Raw genomic sequence first — 22,572 nt, 5'->3', positions numbered from 1 at the left:
AATGGTTTGTTTGTCATGTGACTCAGATTGCAGGTTGTGTGTGGGTAATCCTTTTCAGGGGAGGCGCCACCTGGGTGATATTGATAGTCATGGAGATGGGGGCTACTGGGATTTAGGGAGGCAAGGGTGGCTGTCACTCCTTGCACAGGCTGCAACGTGGATGAACCCTGGGGACATTGCACTCAGTGAAAGGCGCCAGCTGCAGAGACAGTTGTCTGCCTGATTCCGCCTATATGAAAAGTGTCCACATCTCTGAGATGAAAGAGGGGGTTGCTAGGGATGGGAGGGGCTGAGGAATTACGGCTTAATGGTTACCAAGTCATGTTGGGGTGATAGAAGTCGTGACAGGAGCTGTGTACTCAACATATGGCCCCAGCATTGTTTCTCATTTTGTTTATCTTACAATAACAATGAAAACACAATCCAAGGAGTGACTGGAGCTTTGGACAAGCAGCGATTGGTGTCTGAGCCAACATGGAAGGAACCCAGGGTATAGGATGCACTTCAGCACAGGCTTCTCCCGTGCTGAAATTCTGTTCAGGCCGGCCGTGGTGGCATATACCTTTAATCCTTGTAATTAGGAAGCTCAGGCAGTAGGGTCGGAAGACTGAGGTCATCCTCTGCTACATAGTGATGTTGAGGCTAGCCTGGGCTACATGAGAGCCCTCTCTTCCTCATCTTCATCAAAATAAAAAGCTAGTGTTGTGTGGTCCTTATTTATGGGTAGCAAGGCAGAAGGTGGGATAGAGCTATGTGCCTTGTTTGATGCCTCTTCCTCCTCAGTGTGGGACTAGAGTCGTCACAGCAGGTGCTGTATGGCAGGGTGGCGGTGGGGAAGCAGGCAGGGCCAGATCCAGAGAGTGGGTACTCCCAGCAGCCTTCTCACCCTTGAATCTGACATCTGCTTTTCTCCCTCATCAGAAAAGGGGGATTTCATTGCCCTGGATCTCGGTGGGTCTTCCTTTCGAATCCTGCGGGTGCAGGTGAACCACGAGAAGAGCCAGAACGTCAGCATGGAGTCTGAGGCCTACGACACCCCAGAGAACATCGTGCATGGCAGTGGAAGCCAGGTGGGTCCCTGTCCTCCTCATCCTCTTCCGGCCAGCTAGAATCCCTTGGAGTACCTGCAAGGGCCAGACTTCTGCAAGCTGCCATCCTGGGCCCTGGCAGGACTCACTGGAGGTCTGACATAGAATATCAGTTGTACAGGACTCCCAGTGGAGGGATGAGGTGGCTGTGGGGGCTGGGTTATGCCTGAAGAGGCAAATGCCACCTGGTGAAACTAGGGCTCTGTGAGTGGGTGAAGGCTGTGGGGAGAGAGGTCCTGTGGCATTGTTGAAAGTTCTTTTGTTCCCAAGGGAGCCTGGGTTGCGTCTTCAGCACAGGGTTGGCCCGCCCTTTGGGTAGAAATGCTCCTTTGTCAGGTCACTGGCTTCTGCACCCACTCACTGGGGACCAGGCCCTGAGGAGAGGCTCTCAGCTTAGGAGAGCAGCAGCTCCGAGCTCTGATAGAATGGTGTGCACACGCCCTCGGCTTAGCAACCAGAGGCTGCAGACTTTGCTTTTGAAATGACTCCTCCTCCTCCTCATGTTCATATCCATAGTTTCCCCCTCCTGACCCCAGCCCTTGAGCAGGGCCATCCTCCCTGTCCAAAGGACATGCGCATACCTGCAGAGAGTTTGTTTTGTGACGTGGGGTGGGTCCCTATCTCCCCAGGACCCTGGGACTAAGGTTTAGGCAATACCCTCGGGTTTTATTTTATATGTGGGTCCCCTGAGACTATAACATGGGGGTGCTCCATTCCTCTTATGGATGGACATATAAGCTTGTGCCCCTCCCATGCTCCACGGTAGGGCCATGGTCTTCATACTAGTGAAAGGTTGCCAGATTTCTGCAAGGGAATGTGTGTGTTCATGGTGAGGTTCCTCAAGTTCTTCAGAGAAAGCAATGGTTTTGGGACAGACTGAGGTGGGGCCCATCTCTATAGGATTCTATCTGTTGCCTTAAGTCACTGTGGATGAGGGTTAGAGCAACCCACCTGGATAAGAGCGACTCCTGGCCTTAAACTCTGCTCCTTGGATTCAGAGTTTTCTGGAGTACATCTCAGCGTGGAAAGAAGCCCTGTGTCTAGAGTGGGCAAGCCACCTTACAGCTAGCCACAGAGGCAAGTGAACTGCTCATTAGATAGTCCTGTTTCCATCACTAGGCATCAGAGACTGGTCCCTTCCCCCCAATGCTACTGCGTGAGGGAGGGAGACCTGTCACCCACTCTCCCATTGTCCACTGCGTGGCCTCTTCATGGAAGTGGCCAGCAGCGGGCTTGGCAGACCTTGTTCCATGTAACAAGTACTGGCTTGTCACTGTTCCTTGTGGTTGGTCTTTGGGTTGAGCCACCGCCAAGACTGTCAGTGTGCAAACATTCCTTGTGTCCCTTGGCTTGGCCTTTTAGGTGCAGGACTTGTTTAGGGGGTATCTCCGTTCCAGGGTCCCCTTCTCCAGGGTATTCCCAGGATCATCTCACTCCCGTCCCTGTTTGTTCTTTTGCCCCTTCTAAGTCATCCAAGAAGACGATGGTGGTGCGTTGATGCTTGTCCTGCGTGATGGCCGATGAATAAGCGCTTTATATTTAGTGACCCGTTTAATCACCGTGGCAACCCTGTGGCATTTTACCATGTCCATCTCACATGCAGGAAAGCTGTTTAGTAGCTGCCAAATTCTGAGTTCCTGAGGTGGGCTCACACTAGGAATTACAGTTTCCGCTGCAAGGACTTTTTCTTTTCAAATTACTTATTTATTTTGAAACAAGGTTTTATTATGTAGCTCTGGCTGTCCTGGAACTCACTTTGAGAGATCAGGCTGACCTCAAACTTGTAGAGACACACCTCCCCCCTCCCCCACCTCTGCTTCTCACTTCTCACTGCTGAGGTTAAAGGTGTGAATTACTACAGCCAGCAAAACTTTTTATAAAGTGTATTACCTGTGGCTTGTGTGACTGTATACTATGTGTACGTAGGTGCCCTAAGAGGCCAGAAGAAGGTACTGGGTCCCCTGGAATTAGTGTTGTGAGCCTCCTGATATAGGCCAACCAAATATGGGTGCTTTGGAAGAGCAGCAAGTGTTCACAACCCCTGAACCTCCTCTCCCTAGTCCCGTTTCTTAGATTTTTTTTTTTAAATTTCTTTTTCTTTTTTTTTTTTTTTAAAGTGATTTAATTATTTTATGTATATGAGTACACCATTGCCCTCTTCAGACACACCAGAAGAGGGCATCAGATTCCTGGTGGTTGTGAGCCACCACATGGTTGCTGGGAATTGAACTCAGGACCTCTGGAAGAGCAGTCAGTGCTCTTAACCGCTAAGCCATCTCTCCAGCCCCCTTTCTTAGATTTTTGATGATGAGAAACTGTGGCTGTGGATAGGAGCTTAGGTCAGGGTATGAGGGAAGCAAGGCAGGATTCTGGACAGGGATGGACCCGGAACGTCTCCCGCGGCATTCTGGAGTTAGCAGTCAGCTGGTATCAAGTGGCCCATCTCCTGAGCTCTCTGACCCACCTCTTCCATGGTGACCCAGGTCCTCATGTTACCCGTGGAGCTGCTCAGAATCGTAGCCCATGAACAACGAAGTCTCAAGGGTCTGGATTGTATGGGATCCTCACCCTTTGTGATGTGTAGGTATTTCAAAGCTGATCTTAAACCTCTCTCCTGAAACACTGTTAAACGTATGAACTGATGCTATCTGTATTCACCCTACAGACCCCACCTCTCCCAGTCTCTCTCCTTCTCCCCTCTCCACCACATGGTATCTCAAGGGTCTCCTACAATTTTTAAGCTTTATAGTTTTAGAAGCTGCATGCAGCACTGTTAAAACAGAGCTTAAGTGACCAGGGAGACAGCTCAGCAGGAACGAACTTGCTGCACAAACCGTGAGGACCACAGTTCGGATCCCTGTACTCACGTAAAAAGCTGGCTGTGGATGCCCAAATGACTGGAACCCTAATACCATCAGATAACGGAGACCGGGAGATGACCTGAGCTTGCTGGTCACCAGCCAGCTCCAGATTCAGTGAGAAGCCTTGTCTCTGGGTAAGAAAGCAGAGAGCGACAGAGGGGGATACTTGACAGTGATACTTTCCTCTGGCCTCGTTTATGAGCACCAGGACACACACACACACACACACACACACACACACACACCACTTAGTTTTGAAGATTTTAAATACTACTTAAAGGGGTTTTTTTTGGGGGGGGGGTCGCGGTTCTTTTGGTCATTATTTACCCTGCTAGTCCGAGGGATTGAGTCTGTATTTGTGTGTGTATGTGTGTGTTTGTGTGTGTGTAGCATGTGTATTGTACAAGTTGTGTGGGTGGACGCTCATACGCATGCATGCCCGCCGGAGAGCACAGCATGGAGGTCAGAGGTTGATATCAGGTAATCTTTCCTCCAACACTCTCTACGTTTCTTTGAGACAGATCTATCATCGAACCCGAAGTTCACTGACAGGCTGCGCAGTGAGCTGTCCCCATCTCTTCTCTTCCTCCTCAGCACCAGGGCTGTAGTCTGCTACCCCGACTGGTTGCGCATGCGTGTTCTCAGGATCCGAACTCAGGTCCTTGCGCTTGCATGGAAGGCACTTTACCAACGGTGCCATCTTCCCACCCCCTTAAAAAAACTGACTTTTCTTGTGTGTGTGCGTGTGTGTGTATGTGTGTGTGTGTGTGTGTGTGTGTGTATGTATGTAGGTGCACACATGCCACAGCGTGCGTATGTGGAGGTCAGAGGACAACTTGTGAGAGTTGGATCTTCCCTCCCACCATGTGGGTCCTAAGCATTGAACTCAAGGCTGTCAGGCTTGGTGGGAAGTTGCTCATTCATCTCATTTGGCCCTAAAGTGTTTCGTTTGTAATTTATTTACTTTAGCTCAGGCTGGCCTGGAACTTTGCTGTATAGTCCAGACTGGCCCACTATCCTGTTCTTGCCTCCTCAGTGTGAGATTAGATGTGTGGGTCATTACATCAAGCTTCTGCGTCTATTGGAAAATAATGAGCATGTTGTCAAGGTGATGAGGATTCATTCATTCATTCACTCATTTTGTGGTACTGGGTATTGAATCCCAGGCAGTGAGGATGCTACCATTCAGTGGGATGCAAGCATTCTACCACTGAGCCACATCCCAACCTCATGTCTCAGGTCTTATTTTAGAAGACAGGGCCTCTATAAGATGCCCAGGCTGGCCTGGAACTCTGGAACCTCCTCCCCCAGCCTCTCGAGCGCTAAGACTATAGGTGTGTATAGAAGTACACCCAGGACAGCTTGGCCTGCTGAGCCGCCACGGGGAGATGCATTTGGCTCAGGTTCAGGTGCCGGCTGTGGGCTCCTGGCGTGGCCCTATTGCCGCAGCCAGCCATTTCAGGCCCCACACCCTGTCTTTCCTGTGTAGCCGCTCTTCCTTCCTTCTGCTCACTTACAGCAGGAGTGCCCAGAGTCTGAGGTGCAGATGGCATATAAGGCTCAGGGACTGACTTAGTAATGGGTTTGTATCAGTCTGAAGTAGGTCACAGGAAGCTTAGCCTGGCTTCTCCAGGGAAGGTGGTCACATGTCCCTTCAGTCAGAGATACGTAGCCTGAGTAATAGTGACTCAGGACCGAGGCGCCCAAGTCGGAATAAACCGGGCATCCCCCCAACCCCAGCAATGAGTCAGGTCCCCTCTAAAGCTGGCTCAAGGTGACTATGGCTTGGCACTTTGACACCGTTCTCCTCAGTCTGTGTTTTAGAAGTCACGAGACTGTCCTCAGCGTACATGTAGAATCCAGGGAGCCAGGCTTCTGCGTTCTTCCCAGTGGATTCCTGCGGTGTGTGTATACCTCACGAGTCAGAGGCAGCAAGCTTGCTCAGCAACGCCGGAAGTCCGCTGTGGGATATTCATAGCACGCACGGCATATTCATGCAATAGTACAGTGTGGACCACAGACTGTCCTTAAAGATACAGGGACGATGACACATAACAGACAGCAGAGAGCACAGGCAGCTCCATTTCCACTTACACCCACAAGTGTTCGAAACTGGGGTGCCAGGAGTGACCCCAGACCCATCTGGGATTGTGTTGTTGTTATTAATACAGGGTTTCACTCCATAGCCCAGCTTGGCCTTGAACTCAGGGCAATCCACTTGCCTCAACTCTCAAGTGCAGGGAATTCTAGACATGAGCTGCCGGTGTCTAGCCTAGCTCATGTCTAGACTGTCACGTGGGTCCCGGGAGATCAGACAAAGGTGTTGTAGTTAGACAGGTGCTGTACCCCGAGCCTTGCCTGGAGCCCCACCTGTTCTTCTTGATGTCGGTATTGGCAGGTGCAGAACCATGTGACCTTCACGCCCAGGATCCATGCATTTTTAGTGGGTGTTCATCTTTCCTTCAGTCGGTAAAGCCATGTACAGTGCTTTGATGGTTCAGTCACGGAGCTGCCCCAAGGATTTCCTAGGATTTCCTGGGTCATTGCTGGGAGCGGCCAGGTCGTCCTCCTGGATAGCTGAGCGATGGCCAGTGTGTCATGGAAGACTCTCTGTCGACTCTCTGTGTTTCTGCGTTTCCCTCCATGACTGGATGACCAGTGTCCTGACCTCCGAGGGCTCAGTTCCTTTGGAGGGCTGGAGGTGTCCTGTGAGAGGCTGTGCTAGCTGCCACACGTGCACCTCTCCTGCCCCCAACCTGACGTCCCTCCCTCCTCTGTATTTTCTAGCTTTTTGATCATGTTGCTGAGTGCCTGGGAAACTTCATGGAGAAAAGGAAGATCAAGGACAAGAATTTACCAGTGGGATTCACATTTTCCTTTCCCTGCCGGCAATCCAAAATAGACGAGGTAAGGATGCCTTGAAGGTGACTGGCTTCAGAAGACGGTGGACGCTCTCGAGTTTCCCCTTGCTTATGGGTGATCCCCTGCCTCTTGGATTTGAAATCATTTGTCAAAGTTAACCTGAGGTTGTGGTGCCATGCTTCTTCCCCTTCCGTTCACCTACCACCCCCAACCCCTGACCTCTTCTGAGGCAGGGTCTTAATGTAGCCCAGGCTACCCTCTGGGTGGATGACTTTGAACTCATGCTCTCCCTCCCTTTACCTTCACAGCGCTGGGATTACAGATGTGCACACTGGACAAGTGCTCTGCTGGCTGAGCCGTGTCCCCAGCCTATTCGGGGGTTTTTTCTGTTGTTGTTGTTTTTGTTTTTTGAGACAGGATTTCTCTGTGTAGCCCTGGCTGTCCTGGAACTCACTCTGTAGACCAGGTTGGCCTTGAACTCACGAAATCCTCCAGCCTCTGCCTCACAAGTGCTGGGATTAAAGGTGTGTGCCACCACTGCCCAGCATTTTGTTTTTCTATTACTTTAGCTGATGGTATATTTTTAGAGCCCAGTTCCTTGCAGCCCCTACATAGAAGAAGACATTGATGAAGCTCTCACAAATGAGCAAGTAAAGGGAGTTAGACGAGGCCTAATGGCTACGGTCAGAAGTGGGACGTTCTTCATTGGGGTTGAGGTGTGTGTTCACCTGGAAGCCACATGGTGACCCAAGAGTCTGGACAGGTGCCATACCTCAGAAATCAGGCTGTCTTCGGCCTCAGGAGAAGCCTTGGTTTCCCTTGCTGAGCTCCCCGGTGACTGACACGTCACAGAGTCTTTCTTATTTGCTGTTTTTGTTCATCCCTGCATCTGTTTGGCAAAGATGAGTTCAGCTCTGTCATGTGGTGCACCTGCGCCTCGGAGAGCTACAAAGCTGTATAGTAAATATGGAATAGACTGTTCCTTTTCTGTATGGAGAGACAGAACAACCACCACCACCCACCACACACACACACACACACACACACACACACACCTGTGGATAAACAAACCCCAGGAATACTAATAGTAAATACTGAGGCCCCAGCCAGCCCTTAACTGTGTCTTCACATGCACTTCACAGCTCATGCATGGTCAGATCCTCTATGAGTTAAGTTCTTCTGAGTCCCACTTCCTGATGGAGACTGAGGCTGTCCTGCCCAGGAGACAGCAGAGCATGTGTTAGCACACTAGTCCACTTTACCGCAGGACCTTTGTTGATAGGGTCCATGCCGCTGCTGATGCTGCCTCCCTCAATGCTGGCGGCTGCACATTTGCTTGACTTGCAGAATCAGCAAGACAGGTTTGGAGAGCCCGGTAGATGAAGCCCCTCGTTTTAGGATAGACAGCAGAGGTCTCCATGGGATGATAGATTGATTATTCATGATAGAACCTCGAGCACTGATCCAGGTCTCACCTCGCATGTTAGGCCCCCTCCTTTGAGTACCTCTAAGATGTTTCTGTCCCAGACTTTCTGGAACTTGGGTAGTCCCAGCTAGACTCTCAAGATATCCAGCAGTTCGATACCTTCAAGGTGTTCAGGTCAGTTGGTCCTCTACCTCTTCCAGCCCTTCCTGAATGTCTGCCATTGTGTTATGGTAGTTGGGGAGAAGGGTCCCAAGTCCCAGAAGATATCTAAAACTGTAATCATGCTGAACTATGTATTATATGTTTTTTCCTATACATTCACACCCACAATAAAGTTCAGTTTGTACATTGTCTTAGTCTTAGGGTTTTACTACTGTGAACAGACACCATGACCAAGGCAACTCTTAATAAGGACAACATTTAATTGGGGCTGGCTTACAGGTTCAGAGGTTCAGTCCATTATCATCAAGGTGGGAGCATGGCAGCATCCAGGCAGGCATGGTGGAGGAGGAGCTGAGAGTTCTACCTCTTCATCTGAAAGCTGCTAGCAGATTATTGGCTTCCAGGCAGCTAGGATGAGGGTCTTAAAGCCCACACCCACAGTGACACACCTACTCTAACAGGGCCACACCTCCTAATAGTGCCACTCCCTGGGCTGAGCCTATACAAACCATCACAACATTAAGCACATTAAGAGATCAATAACCATAACTAATGGTGGATAAATTCTGTTTACTATAATAAGAGTTACGTGAAGATATGTTTACGTGAAGACATGTTCTGAAAATACCAAATTGCTGGGCGGGGATGTGACTTCGTTCAGTGCTTGCCTAGCATGCACAAAGATCCCCAACTCGACGGAACCCTGGGTATGATGGCGCATGCTTGTAAACCCAACAGAGCCATAACCCAGCACTCGGGAGGTGGAGGCAGGAGGCTCAAACTCAAGGTCATCCTCAGCTACATAGCAAGTTCAAAGCCAAAGTTAGACACGTGAGACCCTGTCTCCAAGTCAGTTAACTGTTCAAGACGTGGCAGTTGATGTAGTAACGGAGATGGTCACTAAGTGAGCAGTGAGTTGGCTAAGTGTTTAATCTGAACTGGGCCAGGCCCTGAGAGAAATGGCTAGGGATATGGCCTGGCCTCCGGAAAGCACATCCTCCTGCAGAATGGAGCCTATGGGATGGAAGGAATTCGGGGAGGGGCATTGTGGGCAGCAGAGGAGTCAAAAGTGTGGTTCTTACCTACCAACTGGGAACCCCTTCAGGGAAGAGTTCAAAGCTGGGACCTCCATTGCCCAAATCCAGATCAACTCCAATATTCTCCGTGTGCAAAGTGCCCCTCAGTGCAATGGGAGAACACCCTACCAGGAAGTGGGAGGGAGCCTGGAGAAAGGACTGGGTATCTGGCCACCCAAGTCCACTTTCTTCCCACAATACCATGTTTGATTGTTTCGCCGGGGGCCCGAGGGGAAGAAAGCAGTGCCCAGGGACATTTCCAGTGCTGGCCTTAGTCACAGTTGCTCCAGAGTGAAGAAGGATCGCAGACTCAACAAGGGTTCACCCCCTCCTGAACAGTGTTCACATCTCTCAGAGTGAGGCTAGGCCCCTCTTCTTTTTGTATTAACCCTCTGGAGACTGGCAGGGCCTGCGAGCCATCATCCCAACCTGCTGTGTCTATGGCAACCTTCCTGACTGAGAAGAGAGCAACAAATGTTTTGTTATCTTTTTTTAAGGCCATGTGTGCAACCATTAAAGTAATACAAAATGTAATGTAAAATCTAAGTCTCGACCTATGCGATTTAGGCTTGTCAGCGGTTCTCCTTAGCTGCTCTCCCAGAGGATCTGGGTTCAATTCCCAGCACCCACATGATGGCTCACAACTGACTGTAACTCCAGTTCCAGTCAACACTCCAGATCCATCCAACACTCTCACACAGACATACATACAGGCAAAACCACTAATGCACATAAAAATAATAATAAATCATTAAAAGAAAACGTTTCCTCAGTATCCATTAAGTAGATAGACAGACAAATCCGATTCTATATCCATTGTGACCTGGTAGACGCCATTTGTCACTGAGGGTGTCTGCTTTGTCCTTGTCCTGGAGTAGCCCCGGGAAGCCTTGGAGCAGCCCCGGGAAGCCTTGGAGCACCAAGGCGCTCTGTCTTCAATCCACTTTTCCACTGTCTTTCATAGGCTATACTGATCACATGGACAAAGCGGTTCAAAGCCAGTGGCGTGGAAGGGACGGATGTGGTCAAGCTGCTGAATAAAGCCATTAAGAAGCGAGGGGTAATTTCTTTTGCGTTGTGCAGTGTCCCGTATTGGGGGGAATCTCCATCTTAAAATGGTTTTAGGTTCACGTTGTCAGGTGTGGAAGGCACAGAAGTGCGGTGGTCTTAATACCCTAGGAAGGAACAAGAATTCCCAGCCTAGGGAGTAGGTCAGATGTGAGTCTGCATCTGAGACCATCCCCACGTAATCCGCAGGGATTAGAGGAAAGAGCTGCTTTGCGCATGCGCATGCGTGGGATTCTTCCGGCTCTCCTTTGGAAGCTTGCCCAGGAATGTAGCACCATGAGTAAAATCCACTCCCCGAAGAATCCTAAACCAGATAATTAAGGGGACCTTGCAGTTTCCTTAATGTAATCACTGCTGCCTAATCCAATTAATTGAGTCCTCACCGCAGTGAAGCCTCCGCCACCCATTAGCATGGTGGCGTGTGAGAACTGGAGCATGCCTGGTTGGGATTTCTGCACCCATGTGGGAGCTGATGGCGAACTTCTCTTCCTTATCGGTCCCCAGGACTATGACGCTAATATTGTAGCTGTGGTGAATGACACGGTGGGGACCATGATGACCTGCGGCTATGATGATCAACAGTGTGAAGTCGGCCTGATCATTGGTAGGGTGCTCCCCCTGCCCCCCTCCCCGCCAGCTTCTTGCTTTGCTCAGCCCATAAGGCGCCCTTCCTTGCCATGTGTTGGTCACAGCTTCCCACACTGTCTCTCCCAGGCACTGGCACCAATGCTTGCTACATGGAGGAACTGCGACACATCGACCTGGTGGAAGGGGATGAGGGCAGGATGTGTATTAATACGGAATGGGGAGCCTTTGGGGACGATGGGTCCCTGGAAGACATCCGAACTGAGTTTGACAGAGAGTTAGACCGGGGATCTCTCAACCCTGGGAAGCAACTGTGAGTGAATTTTCTCTTCTGGCTACATATTCTGACTTAGGAGGCATTGAGCCAAACAAAGACTGGGGGAGTAGGAAGGGAAAACCATAAAACCAGGTGACACAAGCGCTGTTACTCAACAGGGTTTTTTTGTTTGTTTTGTTTGTTTTGTTTTGTTTTTTTCCACACTGGGTGAAACCCAGGGCCTCAGCCATGCTAGACAAATACTCTACTACTGCCATATCTCCAGCCTTTAAAATGCTTTTATTTTGAAATAAGGCTGGTCTCGAACTTACAATCCTCCAGTCTCTACCTCCTGGGTAGATAACAGGCCTGTACTACCAGTCTGCTTCAGCTGTGCATGACTGGACTAGGCTTCTCGCTTGGACAGATGCATGGCTGTGGAGTTCATTCCTTGAACTCCAAGGCAAGATGCCTTGGCCGGTAAAGTCTCTTAGCGGGAAAGCCTGGCAACTCAAGCTTGTGCCCTGGATCCCACATTAAGGTAGCAGGAGAGACCCGAGACTTTTGTTTTCTGAGACACATACACAACAATAACAACAATGATAATAATAATTGTCGTAGTAGTAAGTAATAATAAGAACAATGATACTATTATCATTAATTATTATTATTAATTATTAATCATTATTAATAATGATAATATTTTTAAAAATTTTGGGATGAGCGATGGCTTTATGGTCGAGCACACACTTGACTGCTCTTCCAGAGGATCTGGTTTCAATTCCCAACATTCATACAGCAGCTAACAACCATCCATAGCTCCAGTTCCGGGGGATCTGACTCCATTTTCTGATCTCCATGGGCACTAAGCACACGCTTAGTACACAGATATACAGTCAGGCAAAACCTCCATAAGTGTAAATTAATAGAACAACTAAAGCTATTAAATAACATTCTTTCTAATTAGTCACCTTACTGTTGGGACTAGGGATGTAGCTTAGCTGGCAGAGTCGCCTGCCAGGCATGTCCGAGACTCCATCCCTCGTGTGGGTGCGATGACACATAATACTGTATTCCTATCGTTAGTAGGTGATAGCAGAGGGTCAGAAGCCCAAGGTCACCCTGTGTTCCATAGCATACTCAAGGACAGCCGAGGCTATGTGAGACCCCCATCTCAAACGCACAAATAAATAGCTTGGGAAACACCAGACACAGGCAAATGACCTAAACACTCAGTAGCTAGATTTCACGGTCATGACCTGTACGAGCCCGTGCCCTCTGAGGAGCCTTGAAGGAAGGCCTTGTCTTACTGTCACACGGATGAGAAGACACGGTGCAATGTTAAAAGAAGCAATATGAGCCGGGCAGTGGTGGCACACGCCTTTAATCCCAGCACTTGGGAGGCAGAGGCAGGCGGATTTCTGAGTTCGAGGCCAGCCTGGTCTACAGAGTGAGTTCCAGGACAGCCAGGGCTACACAGAGAAACCCTGTCTCGAAAAACAAAAAACAAAAAACAAAAAAAAAAAAAAAAAAAGAAGAAGAAGAAGAAGAAGAAGAAGAAGCGATATGAGCCAGGCAGTCAGGCCCTGCTTGCCTTGTGCCAGCTTGGGGATTCCAGCCTAGACTCCACGGGGCACTTACCACAGGAGCCTGAGCAGGAGCCACAGACGGGTCTTCCTGCCAGGGAGCATCCACTCTCTAGATCTGGGTGAGCCTGCCTGGGCCAGTCAGAAACAGGAATTATAAAGGGCTGTGTTTGAAAGCAGGCTTGTGCTGTGCCGACAGGCCAGGGCTGGACTGCTCCTGGCCCGGCAGCATCTTTGGCTGCTGGCTAGCTCTGCCCAGAACACATTGTTTTGCTGTGTCACTGCCAGCTCTGGGAGTGCCAGCTAACCAGCCACCCTCAAGAGGAAGCCTCTGCTCTGCCTTGCTTAGGGGTTCCTTCCGGTCCCCGATCAGCCATACTTGGACCTAAATCTGACTCAACTATGGTATTAGGTCCCAGCAGCCCCTGGACTGAGTCTTCAGCTTGGCATGGGTTAATTAGCATTCACAGGCTCCTCTAAGGTGTTTAGACCCAAAGAGGTGTGGCTTCAGATATGGAGTCACACCTCACACCGAATTCACTGTGGGATTGGCTCATCTCTGCGCCCAGAGTACTGGGGTGAGCTGATTGGCCATCATCTACTCAAAACCCTCCCCTGGTCATTAGGGTTAGGTCAGTGGCAAAGGATACAATGAGGGGCTGGAGATGTCAGCGGAGTTGGCACAACCTTTGCCTAGCATGCTCACAGCTCTGAGTTGGAGCCCCCGGTGCTGTATAAGCCAGACCTCAGAGCACACACCCATAATCCCGACCCTCAGGAAGTAGAGACAGGAGAATCAGAAATTCACGGTCATTCATCCTCGGCTCTGTATCAAATTTAAGAGCAGCCGGGCTTTGTGGACATTTGTCACGAAAAAGAAAAAAAAAAAAAAAAAACAAAATACAAAACCCATCAGACATAGAGACAAGTTGATCGTATTAGCTCTGAGCTAGTTACCAGCTCCAGGTCTCATCTGTACCCCTACAGTGAAGATTTAGGGCTCCAGAGCTGAAGGGACTGATAACCAAACTCAGATCCACTGTCTGTGTTCTCCCCTGCATAGGTGAATTGACCTCTCTGAGCCCCGACTTCTTCCTGTAGTATGATCTCTAGGTCCCCTGCTGATGGGAGCTTCCAGGCGGCCATGCACTGAGGTCCCTACCTCATGACACCTCTCATCTCCGTCTTCATCATCTCTGACTTCACTATCATCAACCTCCAAGGCTGCCACCCACACTTGTACAGGGGCTGGAGAGACGGCTCAGCAGCTAAGAGTATATACTGCTTTTGCGGAGGTCCTGAGTTCATGTCCCAGGACCCATGTCAGGCGGCTTGCAACCGTCCTTTGTGGTCACATATGCTCCGGTGCACAGACAACGCACAGGACATAATTTTTAAATATTTGTCTTAGTAAGAAAAAAAATGTACAAGTAGCCCCCTTCCCCCCATGGGAAACAGCTTTGTCCATCTTCTCAAAGAGGACATTTTCCCTCTTGTGAGCTGGGTACTTCCTGGTTACCTGTATCTCTCCATCCCTGATGGGTCTGTGATGGACAGATAAGAATGACAGTCCTGTGTCATTCAGTCATGTAAGAGATGACCCTTCACACTTGTGGCGCCTAATCTAAATCCTAACTTCCCCCCCCCCCCGCCTCCAGGCAGCCTTCCTTGCCTGTCCCCACTCTGCAGTGTCCACTTGGGTGTCCACCCTGTCCAGAATCGGCATCCCTGTCCCCCTCCTTGTTGGTCTTGCTGACCGCAGTGACTGGGAGCTTGAGAGACAGAGGCAGCGGGGTCCCCTCTGCTCTTCTGCCGTCCCCTCCTTGAATGTTGACACTAATGCCTGTGGCGTTTGCTCCTGCAGGTTTGAGAAGATGGTGAGTGGCTTGTACTTAGGGGAGCTGGTCCGGCTGATCCTGGTGAAGATGGCCAAGGAAGGCCTCTTGTTTGAAGGGCGCATTACTCCAGAGCTGCTCACGAGGGGCAAGTTCAACACCAACGACGTGTCCGCCATTGAAAAGTAGGTGCCGGCCAGGCAGTGGTGCCGCACGCCTTTAATCCCAGCACTTGGGAGGCAGAGGCAAGCGGATTTCTGAGTTCGAGGCCAGCCTGGTCTACAGAGTGAGTTCCAGGATAGCCAGGACTACACAGAGAAACCCTGTCTCAAAAAAAAAACCAAAAAAAAAAAAAAAAAAAAAAAAAAAAAAAAAAAGAAAAGTAGGTGCCATCCGGAGGCTTGGAAGGAAGGCGGGGGCTTGGAGACTTAAACACAGGGCAGGTGGGAGGGGAGGGATGGGGGTGGGGGAGGGCGGGGGCAGGAGGTGCTTCTTTTCCCCATGCTCCAGGCCACCTGGGCCCATCTTCCCTCGCCCTCAGATGACCACTCCAGCTGGTCTCCCTGCCTGCACTTTCTGGTCATTAAGAACAGCCTAGGGGGCTAGAGAGATGGCCTAGCATGTTCAGTCCCCAGCACACACATGGCAGCTTGCAATGATCTGTCTCTATTTCCAGGGGACCAACACTTTCCCCTGGCCGATGCAGGCACCAGGAATGCATGTGGTACACACAAAATACCCAAGGGCACAAAAATAAATAGATCTTAAGAAGAAAAGGATTTTGTACAAGCGTTTTATGGATGATTTTCTTGTGCAGTTTTCAAAAAAACAGTCCCCTCAGTCACCCTCACACACCATACACAAATATACATACCCAGAGCACACTACACATACATCACACACAAACACACACACCTCTGGGTAAAAGCTGGGTCCAGGAAGCAGATGACTCCAGTGTTGAGCAAGGGGCCGACCAAACCTGGGCCTGGATTCTTAGAATTCTCTCTTGTTATATCATGGTCATTCCCAAATGGTGTTCTAGGAAACCGAGAGGTGTCTAGTCAATGACTGGATGGTCCTGTGGGAAATAATAGTTTATAATATTCATTAATTAGAACACTAAAGAAACCTGACCACTGATTAACCCATCATTCCCCAAAACCTCCCCCAGCTTCCACATGTTCTCCTAAAATATTTGAGAAACATTTAAGTTTGAGAAATACTTGTTAATAGATAAAGAAATGTCCAGGCAGCATCCTGCCCTCTGGCATCCCATAGGATACTCAGAAGCTACCATCTTGACTCTGAGGTGCACAGTATGGTGCAGCCCTAAGTGAGCCCTGTGCTGTGAGTGGCTCCTGTGTCCCAGCGGGTTCTAGACCTGCTTCAGGAGGCAGCTCTCTGCCCTGTGCCATTGGTCCCGCATGAGTCAACCCACAGTGTGCCCTGTGGTCCTGGGTATTTACATCAGGCCAGTGGGGCTTCACTTCGTCTCTGACAGTTATACGCACAGCCCTCGCTGTGGCTAAAGAGGCTGCCGGAAGCTAAGAGCTTTCATGGACTTATTCTCTGCCCAAGCTGGGTGTTGGAGTTTGTTATGGGGTCATTCTCCTTCAGCCTCAGTCCTGAGATATTCTCTCTCTCTCTCTCTCTCTCTCTCTCTCTCTCGGTGTGTGTGTGTGTTTGTGTTGTAACTTAACTTTATAGTAATTGGCAAAGTCAGGAAAATGCCTGCCTTCTTCATCTTGGCCTGTTTCTGCCACTGGGTGTTTGGTTTCTGAGAACCATAACTACAGTGCAAGGGGGTAGGGGACAGAGACAGACAGACAGACAGACAGACAGACAGACAGACAGACAGACAGAAGAAATATTTTTAAGACTAACCATGTATAACAACAATAGAAACATACAATACCTCTGAATGAAACCAACAAAAGATACACAGGACGTGTAGGCAGAAAATTAGAATTTTACAGACAACATTGGTATGTATGCAGAAGGTTAAAAAAACAAACCTCTTTCTTCACCTGCTCACCAGGCCACATGTGTGATCTCCCATTTCCCAGGCCTGGCATGACACACCCGACACACCCGGCCGAGACAAGAGTCCCACCTCAGGTGGTGGATTCTGCCTTCCCCAGCTCTGCTCCCCAGTTCTTCTGGTGCTCACCACAGCCTGGCGTGAGCCTGAACTCTTCAATTCTGATCTCTCTCTCTCTCTCTCTCTCTCTCTCTCTCTCTCTCTCTCTCTCTCTCTCTCTCTCTCTCTCATACACACTTCCCAGGGATAAGGAAGGTATTCAAAATGCCAAGGAAATCTTGACCCGCTTGGGAGTGGAGCCATCTGACAATGACTGTGTATCAGTCCAGCACGTATGCACGATCGTCTCCTTCCGATCAGCCAACCTAGTGGCTGCCACGCTCGGTGCCGTCTTGAACCGCCTTCGGGACAACAAGGGCACCCCCAGGCTGCGGACCACGGTTGGTGTGGATGGTTCTCTCTACAAGATGCACCCACAGTGAGTCCAGCCTGCGTTTACACATCCTCCCACCCCTGGTCTGAGGCCAAGGTCCTTCTCCAGAAGGCAGACTTGCATGTCCAGGGTATGGTTTGGAAAGATAAGACACTGCCTGGTTCTGGGAAGCAAGGCTAGAAGTTGCTCATCTGGGATGCCTCACCCCCAGTGCCTTCTCACATGTTGCTTCTGCAGTCCGATTTGATCTTATCTCCCAAGGTGAGATAGAAGTTTCTCCAGACAGGAACGTGAAACGTAGTATGTCTACAGCCAGACTGCGTTATATCAATTTATTCCATTAGAACTGGAACTTGGTCATAGGTGTTCTGCTTTTTTTTTTTTTTTTTTTTTTTTTTTTTTTGGTGGTGGTGGTTGTTGTTGCTGTTGTCATTGAGACAGTGTCTGATGTAGCCCAGGCTGGCCCCAAATTTGCTGTATAGCAGAGGCTGGCCTTGAACTCCTGATCTTCTGGCCTCTGCTTCCAGGATGCTAGGATTGTAGGTGCGTGCTGCCATGACTGGTCACATCCATTGTTTCAGAAGCTTCCGATATAATCCGACAGCCTCAGACACTGCTGCTTAGAATGGGCATATGTCTGCTCTTGCAGTCTGAGAGCCAGAGTCATCAGCAGTGATCCCTACAGACAGGGAGAGGCTTGTCTACCGAGCTGCCTTCTTGCTTGCTGATGGTGCTGGCCCATCTGAGCTTCAGGAGTCTCCTTGGCCATTGACAATGTGGCTGAAAGCAAATCCTAAGTCTTTGCTGAGGTTTAATGATCTCTGCCCATGGCATTGGTTTTCATGGGAGTGCAAGACTGAAGCTTGTAGCTGCAGACTCTTGGCCTTCACACTGGGGATGTTTGCACAAATGCATTGAAGTAGTTCCCGGATGCCGAGAGGCTCGAATTAGGCTAGTTGGGTGATGCCAACTTTCAAGTTCACAGGTTTGTTTGTTTTTTCCCCCATATTTTATTTGAAAGAGAAAATTAACCATTCTTTTCTTTATCCTTTCCTTTTCTTTTTGGTCCCCTTACGAAGCAGACTCTCATTATGTTGGGCAAGTTGTCCCCGAACTTGTAGGCTTCAAGTAATCCTTTTGCCTCAGCTGTTGAGTAGCTGGGACTACGGGTCTAGGCGACTGCATGCAGCTTTTTCTGTGGCATTCTTGGCTATTTTGTTTTTTAAAACAAAAAAGCCTAAAGGCTTATAATGTCATGTTGAAACTTTGTTAGGGCTCTGCATGGTGGCTCATTCCTTTAATTCCAGCACTTGGAAGGCAGAGGCAGGTGGATCCTTGTGAATTTGAGGCTAGCCTGGTGTAACTAGTGAGGCTCTTGTCTAAAACAACAAACAAAAGAAAACATCTTTAGGCAGTAAATAAAATACACACAACACCAGGTCTATCGTCATAGCTCCTCTTCAGTGTACATCCTGGTGGTGCTAGGGGCGTCCATGCTGGACAGCATGCTGGTGGTGTTGGCGGGTTTCCATGCTCCAAAACTACTTCTGTTTGCACTTTCTTTTAATAACGTATTCTTATTTTACATGCATTAGTGTTTTGCCTACACCTTTGTCTGTTGAATCTCCTGGCATTGTAGTTCCAGGCAGTTGCTGGGAATTGAACTGGGGCCTGCTGGTTAGCAAGTCTAGCCTGTTGGTGAGCTCTAGATTCAGGAGAGGCCCTATCTTTAAAAATAAGATGGAGAGCGATTAAGGAAGACCCCTGAGGTTAACCCCTGGCCTCCACGCATGTGCTCACACGTGTATACCTACTACTGCGTAGTCATCCAGGAGCGCATGCTCAAAAACAAAAAAACTTGAATCAGGTGTTTCCTCCTTTCAGAATTACTGGCGTTTCAAAAAGAAGTCATTCTTAACCTGTTCCTTGGAGACAATGACTGTGGGTCTTTTGGGGAAATGCCCCCCCCCCCCCCCCCCCCCCCCCCGTTTCTTTTGGCCTATGGCCATCTATACTGGAGACTACAAGCTCTGGGTCTCACACTGGCCTAAGCTTTTCTTCTAGAGAAGAGGAAGAGCCAAATGAAAAACAAACAACTACCCCCCCCGACCCCCCCCCCAAAAAAAAAACCAAACAAGGGGTTATTGAGCCCTGCCTCCTGTTAATCCCCGCGTTGGTCCCTCACTAACCTCCTCATTAAACCTGTTCATTTCCCAGCACCCTACCCTCAGCCAGATGCTTAGTCCAAGGTCAGTACTAGTTCAGGGTCACCTGCTGTAGAAGCAGGAGCTCAGGGATCTCCCTTGTTCTTAGATCTGCCTCTGACGCGTTTACCTTTGGCCCCTGTGGTACTGTATATAATACAGCTGAGGACAGAAACACTCCCAATGGCTCCCCCTTTTGATCATTTGAAGCAAAGTCTTTTTTTTTTTTTTTTTTTTTTTTAAAGTTGGTTATCTTATTTATTTACATTTCAAATGTTGTCCACAGCCCCTCCTTCCTGGTCTCCCCTTCGCAAGCTCCCTCTTCCCATCCCCCCTCCCTTGAGGCAAAGTCTTGCTATGTAGCTCCAGCTGGCTTAGAACTATGAAGCTCAGGTTGGTCTGGTTAGCAAAAGTGACCCTGCCTCATGGATAAAATGGTTTAGGCCCTCGAATTTTTTTGTAGGTAATAACCATAAAATGACGAGCTCCTGCCTTTTTTGTTGCTATTGTTATAAGCAGTTTTGGAATTTTTTTTTTTTTTTTTTTGGTATTTTATGCATCGTTTCTATAGTATGCACATACAGGCTGCATAAACAAAGAGCAGTAACAGAATGGAGTCAAAGAATTCTGACCGGAGAGTTCGAAGCCGTCCCCAGGAGGTAGCGAGGTCCGCTATTGCGGCTCACCCAGTGCCACCTTCTCCCCTCAGGTATTCCCGGCGATTCCACAAGACCCTGAGGCGCCTGGTGCCTGACTCCGATGTCCGGTTTCTCCTCTCGGAGAGTGGCAGCGGCAAGGGGGCCGCCATGGTGACCGCTGTAGCCTACCGCCTGGCGGAGCAGCACCGGCAGATTGAGGAAACCCTGGCCCACTTCCGCCTCACCAAGCAGGCGCTGATGGAGGTGAAGAAGAAGCTGCGAATCGAGATGGAAATGGGGCTGAAGAAAGAGACCCACAGCAGAGCCACCGTCAAAATGCTGCCTTCTTTTGTCCGGAGCATCCCGGATGGGACTGGTGAGGGCCTGTTGGGGGGCCCACATCTGTCCAGGAAGTGGTGGGGTGCAACAGGGAGGGGTAGGAGACATATTAGAACTGTCTTGAGGATGTTGTTGGGAATCTTACCTGACCCAGTGCAATGTGTATGTGTGGTGGGGGAAGGCTTAGAGCACTTCAGTTTCCCTAGTGGGACTTTCCAGGCTAGTGCTCTCTGTACAACCATATTAGAGATGGAAAATGGGAAGCTGGCATGGCAGTGCACACCTGTACTCTGAGCACTTAGGAGGCTCTAGAGTTTGAGGCCAGCCTCAGCTACATTGTGAGTTCGAGGCCAGCCTGGGCTATGTGAGATGAACCAACAGAAGAATTCACAGTTCTCATCTTTTAAGTAGTGTCAGGGTATGCATGAGGGAGACAGACCTGGGGCTTGGTATAAGTGGGCAGGTAGGAGAAGCACCCTGCCTCTCACTGAGGCTTATTCCATGGCGACACCAAAGAGATTCTTAGGTGGGTCCTCAGAATAATGAGTGTCTGGGACAGAAAACACACCTTCGACTCCTTAAGCGTCTGCTCGGTGAGGCGGAAGTGGACCAAGGTTTTTTCAAATTTAGTGGTTTAAATCAACCACTGTTCACTATTGCCCACGAGTCAGTGGATCAGCTGTGTGAATTCGCTAATCCAGGCCAGGGTCTGCTGATCTCTGCTGGGGGTCAGCTGAGAAGCCAACTGTACACCCAGTACAGGGTGGCTCGCCATGGATTTCCCACCCGTGGGTCACTGTGCCCTACTACTGGATAGAAGCAGAATCTGAAGGCCAAGGCCAGAGCTGGTCCAGCTTTGCCCATGCCACTCCTTTTGGGTCCCAGAATCCAAAAAGAAGAGAAGCAGGTTCTTCCATTTTTTCCCCCCAGTGGCCAGAACCATATACCCAAGCTGAATGGTGGCACACACCTTTAATCTCAGCACTCAGGAGGCAGAGGCAGGTGGATCTCTGAGTTCGAGGTCAGCTTGGTCTACAGAATGAGTTCTGGGACAGCCACAGCTACACAGAGAAACCCTGTCTCAAAACAACAACAACAATAACAGTAACAGTAACAACAAAAACAACCATACACCCACCACATTGGAAAGGAGGAAGTGGGGCTGTGGTCATTTTTAGACTCACACATTGATACAAATTAAGCATTTTATACGAGGGTCACTAAGATGAAGATATTATTGTCAGGCTTTTAAGTGACAGTGAAGTTAATTGTGACTAGTGGTGCCCTCCTGGGGCCACCGCTCTGATGCCAGCCCAGCTTGTGACTCAAGAGTCTAGACCACGCTATATACCACAGGGACCATGCACAGCAGTCTCCGTAATGCCGGCTGGGGGCGGGCTAGGGGTTACGGGCCACCAAGATGCACTCAGCCGCTTGAGGCTTTCTCTGTGCTCTTCCATGTGACAGAGAATGGTGACTTCCTGGCCCTGGATCTTGGAGGAACGAATTTCCGAGTCCTACTAGTAAAGATCCGGAGTGGGAAGAAGAGAACGGTGGAGATGCATAATAAGATCTACTCCATTCCCCTGGAGATCATGCAGGGCACCGGGGACGAGGTAAGGAGGGCCCAGTGGCACTGAGGGTCATGAGATAACCCGTATCTGCCACGTTACACTGTAGCCCTGTGGCCCCAAAGCATCGGGCCCTTTGAGCCTGTGATACTCCAGTGACTGGGAAGTTCCTAAAGAAAGGGCGTGTGTGTGTGTGTGTGTGTGTGTGTGTGTGTGTGTGTGTTTGTGTTTTCATGCTAAAAGTGTGAAACCAAAGACAGCCTGGTCAATCCACTCCTTTTCTCTTAAAGCTGTTTGACCACATTGTCTCCTGTATCTCTGACTTCCTGGACTACATGGGGATCAAAGGCCCCCGGATGCCTCTGGGCTTCACCTTCTCATTTCCCTGCAAGCAGACGAGCCTGGATTGCGTGAGTCTCTTTCCTGTGGAGCTGACAGTGTTGAGTTCATGGGGCGAGGGTTCTCTCCCACCTCAGTGGCATTCCTAGATGTCTAAGACAGCCTTACATGTCTCTTGGGTCACCCTCTCCAGAACATCCCT

General features: G+C 49.6%; 1 protein-coding gene across 6 annotated transcripts in view; it reads left to right on the top strand.

The window, feature by feature from the left end:
• The window catches only part of Hk1 (hexokinase 1), a 102,649-nt gene that overhangs the window by 67,845 nt on the left and 12,232 nt on the right, over positions 1-22,572 (top strand). For all 6 annotated transcript variants that reach the window (XM_076916535.1, XM_076916536.1, XM_076916534.1 and 3 more), the window contains 10 exons: positions 922-1,070; positions 6,737-6,856; positions 10,440-10,535; positions 11,048-11,147; positions 11,258-11,441; positions 14,835-14,990; positions 17,091-17,324; positions 20,193-20,497; positions 21,928-22,076; positions 22,322-22,441. In XM_076916535.1, coding sequence (XP_076772650.1) covers positions 922-1,070; positions 6,737-6,856; positions 10,440-10,535; positions 11,048-11,147; positions 11,258-11,441; positions 14,835-14,990; positions 17,091-17,324; positions 20,193-20,497; positions 21,928-22,076; positions 22,322-22,441 — 1,613 coding nt within the window. The remainder of the gene's footprint in view (positions 1-921; positions 1,071-6,736; positions 6,857-10,439; positions 10,536-11,047; positions 11,148-11,257; positions 11,442-14,834; positions 14,991-17,090; positions 17,325-20,192; positions 20,498-21,927; positions 22,077-22,321; positions 22,442-22,572) is intronic.

This window comes from Arvicanthis niloticus, chromosome 20 (genome assembly GCF_011762505.2).
Source record: "Arvicanthis niloticus isolate mArvNil1 chromosome 20, mArvNil1.pat.X, whole genome shotgun sequence".
NCBI classification, from domain to species: domain Eukaryota; kingdom Metazoa; phylum Chordata; class Mammalia; order Rodentia; family Muridae; genus Arvicanthis; species Arvicanthis niloticus.
The sequence above is the reverse complement of the archived record's forward strand: the minus strand, read 5'-3'. Positions and strand labels throughout refer to the sequence as shown.